We start from the raw sequence: 7,378 nt of genomic DNA, 5'->3' as shown, positions 1-7,378 counted from the left end.
GGGAGAGCAGCCGAAGCCCCGGGCCACAGAAGTGCGCCGGCCCCTCCCCTCCCGGCTCGTTGGAGCAAACGCCTCGAGGTGCGAAGGCCGGGAGAGAGGACAACTAGGAGGCGCCGGGAGGAAATCAGGGAAGCCGGCGTGGAGGCGGTGCCCCGGAGGGCTGGGATCCGTTTGCTAGACGCCGGCCCTCTGCCCGGCACGTTGAGGCCCCGCGGAGTCCAGTGGTTGGGGCTTCACTGAGCGGCGGCGGCGGCGGCGGGCGGGGGGATCGCCTTTGTCTCCTTCCCCGCCTGGGAGGAAGCGAAGGGGATTCGGACGACGCCACAGAGCGGCTTTGCTGCCCTTCGGGCTCGCCTCAAGCTCGCGGTCGGGGAAGGAGGGGAAGAGGAGGGGAGGAGGGGGCGGGGAGCGTCCCTGGGGGTCGCTCCCCGCCCCCTCGGACGCGGCCCCGCCCCCCTCGCGTCAGTAGAAGCTGCGCGTGCGCGCGGGCTGGGGTCACGCGCGGCGGCGGCGGCGGCGGCGGCGGCGGCTCCCGGAGTGCGCGCGCACGGGGGCGGAGGCCTCTGCTGAGGAGGAGAAGGAGAAAGAGGAGGAGGAAGAAGAGGAAAAGGAGGAAGGCTCGAGCGGGAGAACGCTCAGACCTTTTAGACTTTAGCAGCGGAGGAGGCTCCGGCCCCAGAGGAGGGAAGCCGCGGGCGCGGGCGCGGGCGCGGACGCAGGTGGGTGTGCGCGTGCGTGGGCGCGCGCCCGCGGGCGGGGGAGGGGGCGGCCCCTTGTCAGGGTGTCCGCGCGGGCTGGGGCCCCCATCCCCAGGCCCGGACTCCAGGCCGAGCCCGGCGCGTTTGTGTGTTGCAGATGAGCCCCGCGGGTCGCCCCCGCCTCCGCGCCTTTGCCCCCGAGCGGGTGGCCATGCCCCTGGCCTTGGCGGCGCGGATGCCATCATCATGCTGAAGACAGAGCCCTCCGGGGAGCGGGCCCCGCTGAGGAGCGCCTCCCCGCACCGGAATGCCTACCGCACGGAGTTCCAGGCGCTCAAGAACGCCTTTGACAAGCCTCCGGCCGAGGGCGGCCCGGGGGCGCCGGGGGGCGAGGGGAGCGGCCCCCCCCAGCCGCAGCAGCCCCAGCAGCCCCCGCAGCCCCCCCAGCAGCAGCCGCAGCAGCCGCAGCCGCCGGGCCGGGGCAGGAAGTATGGCTCCAACGTCAACAGGATCAAGAACCTCTTCATGCAGATGGGCCTGGAGCCCAGCGAGCCGGGGGGCGCCCCCGCCGCCCCCCTGCCCCCCGCCCCCGCGGCGCCCCCCAAGCCGCGGCCCCAGGGCGCGCCCCCCTCCCCGGGCCGCCGGGGCCGCCCCCGGGAGCCCCCCGAGCCCGAGCGGGAGCGCGAGCGGCCCCGGGAGCTGAAGCTCGAGGCGTCCGTGTCGGAGCGCATCAGCCGCTTCGACGCCTACTCCAGGGTGTCGGAGACCCGGCGCATGTTCGAGAGGAACAGCCGCCGCTGCTGCGGGGGGGCGCCGGCCCCCGAGCCCGCCCCCGCCCGGGCCCCCCGGGGCGGCGCCGACGCCCTGGATGCCGCGTCCCCCACCGTGAGCCAGCTCAGCGCCGTCTTCCAGGGCCCCGAGCCCCCCGCCGAGGCCGCGGGCCCCGCCAAGGAGCCCCCCCCAGCGCGACGCCCCGCCCCCTGCGGCCGAGGCCCCGGCGGCCCCCCCCCAGGACGCGCCGGCCCTGGGCAAGGAGGGGGCCTCGGAGGAGGCGAGCACCGAGCCGGGCTCCCACGTCTACATGCACGCGGACTACAGCGTGTACCGGGTGCGCTCCAGGTATAGCTCGGACTGGGCCGAGCCGGGCGCCGAGGAGGCCGACGAGCAGGACGACAGCGACGAGCCCCCCGACTACCAGCCCAGCCGGGACTACGTGGAGATCGGGGGGCTGCCCGAGGAGGACGACGTCCCGGCCACCCGCAAGATCCAGTTCAGCCGGGCGCCCATCAAGGTGAGTCCGGCCCTGCCCTCCCCATTGGCGAGCCAGCGCAGTGCGCATGCCCCAGAGGGAGCCCTGCCCCACCAGGGGCCTGGGGAGGCGGCGGCGCGGCAGCCACAGCTCCCGAAGGCCACCTTTCTTGCTCGCGGGCAGCCCCTTCTTGAGTCCCCGGCCCAGGGGCCCTGCTGGTGCCCGTCTGAAGGAGGAGCTCTGGGGGGGTTCGGGGTTGTGGCCCCAACGCATCCCTGGGAACTTCCTTTGCCGTCTTCCTCCCGGCCTCCTTTTACGGGTGAGAAAGGAGGCAGGCGGGGAAGTGACTTGCCCAGGGCCTCTTGGCTCCCAGAGGAAGAGAGTCTGGCCTGGGGCGGGACAGAGGGAGGAGGATCCCCTGGATCTGGGCTCAGAAGCCTGGGAGGAGGCCGAGGGCCCTGGAGAGCCCTGAGGGGGGGCCTGGAGTGGGCGGGCTCCGGGGGGATGGGCAGCCCACTGTGCACTGGCTCCGAGGCAGAAGAGCGGGCGGGGAGGGGTCTGGAATCCAGGGAAGCCCCCAGGGGTGCCGGGAGGAGTGTCCCGAGGGCGCGGCGGGGAGCTCTCCTCCCTTTCCCAGAAGCCGAGCTCGCCCCTCGTGGGGTCCACTGCTGCCGGGGAAGGCCGCCTTTCCTGCTTGGAGGCTCTGATCGGACTGGCCTGTGCTGGCCGCCTCCCCTCTTCCCTTTCTGAACGTCGGGGTTCAGAGGGGCAGTGACCGGCCGTGCGGTCTCACCGCTGGGCATTCCGCGTCCTGTCCGGCGGGCGCCTCCTGGCATCGCTCGGGGTCCTTCGGGCCGGAGGCGCAGCCACTCTGCTTAGAGTCGGCCAGGGAGTGCCTGCGGCTGGATTTGCACCCGGGCCTCTGGCTCCGGGCCCTGGTTGGGGCGAGGGGAAGGGCCGCGCGTCCTGCGGGCACCCGTCTGGGTACGGGGCGGCTGCGCTTCCTCACGTTCTCCGCCGACGCGTGCCCTGCCGGGCCTTCGGGAAGCCCCGCACGGGCGCTTCCGCTGGTTTGGGGAGGTCTGGGGGGACAAAGGGGCCGGCCCGGACAGCTCGAGGTTTCCCCTTACTGCGGTGCGAGTTTGAATTCCGACTCGGGCCCCGGACGCTGGGCTTCCCGTTGGCTCTCGGCTCTGCGCCGTCCCCGGCCCCGAGGCGGCGGTGGGTGCTGTGGCTTTGGGGGACCCCGGGCGTCTCCCCGGGCAGGAGCCGGGAGTTTCGAGGCTCCCTAACGGGCTCTTCAAAGCCTTACTCCGTCTTTGCGGCAGCTCTGCGACGCATGGGACGAAGTGACCTATCCAGGACCACAAGCCAGGAGGGGTCTGAGGCCAGATTTGAACTCAGGCCCTCTGTCCCGAGGATGGGGCCCCGGGGCCCTGCTGTGCTGCTCATTCTTCACAAACACTTGGGCTTCTGATTCTGGGAAGTGGCTCACTCGGTTTTCTCACCCGCAGAATGGGCCCAAGAGTGCGTGCCCCTTAGGCTAGAGGACTAGACGAGATTCCAGGGGTAGAGGGCGAAGGAGGCGCCTCGGCATCCCCCCATTCCCGTGTGCCTCGCCAGGGCCTGCCTCCAAAAGCCTGGGACTCCCGGGGGATTCCCAGCGGTATCAACTGCATCCGAAGGCTTATTAGGGAAACAATTTGAGAGCTCACGGGAGCCCCAGAGGAGCCGGGAAGCCCAGGGGAACGGAAGGGAAGAAGCATGTAGGAACACGTGCCATGGTCCAGGCCCCGGGCAAATCCGCCGTCTGATCCTCACCACAGCACTGTGGAGGGAGGCTGCTGCTGCTGCTGCTGTTGTTACCCTCACGTTACCGTTGTGGAAACTGAGGCAGGCAGTGACCAAGTGACCTGGCCACAGTCAGATAGCCTGAGGCTGAATTTGAACTCGGTCCTCTTGACTCCAGGCCCAGAGCTCTGTGCTTTCAAGTGCTCCCGGCCAGTCCGACATATTCCTGAAAAAGAGGGCCTTGAACTCCTGCAAACTGATCCCCTTCCAGGACGTCTCCTGTGGTCAGGAAGGTGGGCCTGGCCGCAGGCCTCCCTGCCTCTCCGCCCCCCCCCCACTCCCTTTTACCTTTCCTGTCTGGCCTCCTGGGACCAGGGCCCGGGAGCCCCCAGCGTGTGGCTCAGCGCAGCCACAGCCTGACCTGTTGAAGGGTGCCAGCCCCAGGGAACCCCTCTCTGGCCAAGCAGCCGCGTTGGGACGCAATCCCAGCCTGGTCGGACCTTTGGTCGGGCCGAGTCCCCCTCGGCTCCCATTTCCCATCATGCCCGAGCCCTGATGCTTGTCATTCCAGGCTCTGCCCACGCTGGGAAGATGGAAAAGGAGATTTGCCGGAGGCAGAGCGCGGAGCCCTGTGGTGGGCAGCTTGCTTTGCTTGCTGTGGACTTTGATCACACGATCCACCTCCAGCTCCAGACCCGTTTGGCCCCCCATCCTTCCGGGCGCCTTTCGGACTTGGCTCTGTCCTCCCTGGTGCCTTTTCTACCTGTGCTCTGCTACCAAGGGTGCCGATCACCCACGGTCACATGCTAGGAAGTGTCTGAGGCCAGATTGGAACCCGGGACCTCCCCTCTCCAAACCGGGCTCTCTCGACTGGGCCACTTGGCTGGCCCTCTCCAGGCTTTCTTACCACATTGCCGGTGTGTCCAGCTTGCTTCCCCCTGCAGCAGTCCATCACGGTCTTCTCAGGCTTCTGCAACTGCCTCCCCTTCCTGGTTTCTTCGGTAACGCTCCGTGACCCCCGTCTCCCCTGAACCATGGCGCCTTTGTGTCTTCTGTCTGGTCGTCCAGCGTCTGCAGGCCTAGCCTGGCCTCTGCCCTTACTTGAGTGGCTCCTGCAGAGGCTTGGGGGGAGCGCCCATGACGCAGGCACCCACCTGGTCTCCAGAGTGGTTGCTTCTTCTGAGACTCAAGAGGAGCGCCTCATTCTAAGAATCTGGGACATGAGGAGGAAGCCCGCTCTTGGCTTGGTGTGGGCTGGGGGCAGCCAGTGCCAAGATCCCTGGGGTGAGAAAGAAGGACTGAGGAATGGCAAATATCAAAGAGGAAATACATGAAATGCATTTGACTGGCGCCAGACTGAGGGGAGTGCACCACACCGAGAGAGGAGCGACACACCATCCTGAGGAGTGACGCGCCATACCGCGAGGGGCGACGCACCACACCGAGAGGGGAGCGACACACCATCCTGAGGAGTGACGCGCCACACCGAGAAGGGCGACGCGCCACACCGAGAGGGGAGCGACACACCATCCTGAGGAGTGACGCGCCATACCGAGAGGGGCGACGCACCACACCGAGAGGGGCGACGCACCACACCGAGAGGGGAGCGACGCGCCACACCGAGAGGGGAGCGACACACCATCCTAAGGAGTGACGCGCCATACCGCGAGGGGCGACGCACCACACCGAGAGGGGCGACGCGACGCACCACACCGAGAGGGGCGACGCGACGCACCACACCGAGAGGGGAGCGACGCGCCACACCGAGAGGGGAGCGACACACCATCCTGAGGAGTGACGCGCCATACCGCGAGGGGTGACGCGCCACACCGAGAGGGGCGACGCGCCACACCGAGAGGGGAGTGACGCGCCACACCTAGAGGGGAGCGACGCGCCACACCGAGAGGGGCGACACGCCACACCGAGAGGGGAGACCCGCCCCACTGAGCAGTGATGCGCCAACCTTCGTAGTTTGTGTTGTACTCGAGATGATAGGGAGCCCCAGAGGATTTCTGAGCAGGCAAGTCCAGAAGTGCCCTTTTGGACCCTTCCATTTTGGAGGTGAATGGACGAATGGAAGGCAATTGGGAGACCCTGGTTATCAGAGCCGGGTTCTCTTCCTGTGGCCTGGAGACACTCTTCATCTGCTAGCAGTTTGCTTCGTTCTCTCTTTTCCTTGGCCTCTTTTTTATCCCTTCATCGGCCCATGCGGGATGGGGGTGTCTTTGCTTTGCCCTCATTTTGTGGGGTTTCTAGTTAGCTTGGCCCCCTTCTTGCTGCTCCCCTGGGCAGGGGCAAGGCTGGACTCCGAGTTTCCACCCTAGCCACAGTGTGTGGCTTGCTCACACCTGGGCCTCGTTAGCACTGTGCCTGTATCTTGCCCTGGGTCAGCTTGCTCTGTCTCCAGTGCCAGGGTCCAGGGTTACTGTAGGTGTTGGCACAGGTCTTGGGATCAAGAGGCTCTGATCCCTGCATGTCAGGAGCATCCCGTGAGCCTTTGAGCCTCAGATGAGAGTGAAGAAAATAGAAGTATCTGGGATGTGGGTTTATGGGTTCCCTCTACGACTGCTTCTAGAAGATGCTGTTGGCCCTGGCCCAGAATGGAGCAGGGCCCCGCTGGGCTGCTGGACACAGGTGGTCGGTAGCAGCATGGCAGTGTAGTCTGAGCTAAGGAGGGAGGGCTGGGACACTGTCCAGTGAGTAGCCCAGTGAGGCCATTTGGGGGAGTCCTTTCAGCCTTTAAGCCCATTGGCCACCTCGAGCCTCTGATGCCAGCATTGGGGTAATAAGAAGACCAGGCTAGTGTCAGGGGTCTCTGTGTCCAGAGCCTCCCCTGGTTCCCTCCTTATCTCTCGGCTTCACTGTTGACATCCCTGCCCACGGGGTCCCGGCCTCGGGCCTCGGGCCTCAGACAGTTTACAGAGGAGCAGGCAAGCGGGTCTCACACTCAAGGGGAGCATCTGGTGTCCAAGCCAGGAGGTGTGGGGTGGAGGAGAGGCCGCAGGGTGTCCGTGAGACTTGGAACTACTAACACCCTCTTGGTGAGCATCGAGGTAACTAGCTGTCTCGCCAAAAGGGAGCACCAGCCTTTCCGGATGCCCCAGCGAAGGCGAGCTCCCCACGAGCAGGCGTTTCGAAGAGTTTTCTGCAAACTCGGAGACTTTGTGGTGTGCTGAAGAAGCCTCCCGGCAGAGCTCCACGAGAACAGATGGACTCCATCAGGTCCCAGCATCGAGCCCGACATCATGGCGTCTGCTGCAGTCGTCCAGAGGAGGCAGAAGTGAGGCGTTCCTGGGCTACTGCTGCCCCAGCTAGGCTCTCCAGGCTTGAAGTCTGCCACGCAGAGCCCTCCCACTAGCCTAGTTTGGGGTGGACGTGCTTGCCCCTGGCTGGCTCTCGGCTGCGGTTCTGCTGTTCTGGGGGCCTCGGGCCCATCCCCCCCCCCCGAGCCTCGGTTCACGACAGATCTCGGAGCCTCGTCATTTACCCGCAGCCACAGTAAACTTCTCGAAGCCGTTTTCAAGAGACGGGTTCAAGGCCAGGCCCAAGGCCAGGGACCCAGAGGGGGTCCGAGCAGGGCAGCAGATGGGGAGGGGCTCCCCTGTCTTGTTGGGTTTTCACATGGCCCATCACAGTGGTC

General features: G+C 66.8%; 1 protein-coding gene across 1 annotated transcript in view; it reads left to right on the top strand.

Annotated features, from left to right (window-relative positions):
• The first annotated feature begins 495 nt into the window (after positions 1-495).
• Positions 496-7,378, top strand: part of PPP1R9A (protein phosphatase 1 regulatory subunit 9A) — a 52,338-nt gene continuing 45,455 nt past the window's right edge. Inside the window, 3 exon segments of the mRNA XM_056800687.1 lie at positions 496-719; positions 856-1,640; positions 1,642-1,989. Of these exon segments, the coding sequence (XP_056656665.1) occupies positions 945-1,640; positions 1,642-1,989 (1,044 nt within the window). The 5' untranslated portion in view covers positions 496-719; positions 856-944.

The sequence above is a fragment of the Monodelphis domestica genome, chromosome 5 (assembly GCF_027887165.1).
Source record: "Monodelphis domestica isolate mMonDom1 chromosome 5, mMonDom1.pri, whole genome shotgun sequence".
In the NCBI taxonomy this organism is placed as follows: domain Eukaryota; kingdom Metazoa; phylum Chordata; class Mammalia; order Didelphimorphia; family Didelphidae; genus Monodelphis; species Monodelphis domestica.
Note: the sequence above shows the minus strand (reverse complement) of the source record. Positions and strands in the feature narration are given on the sequence as shown.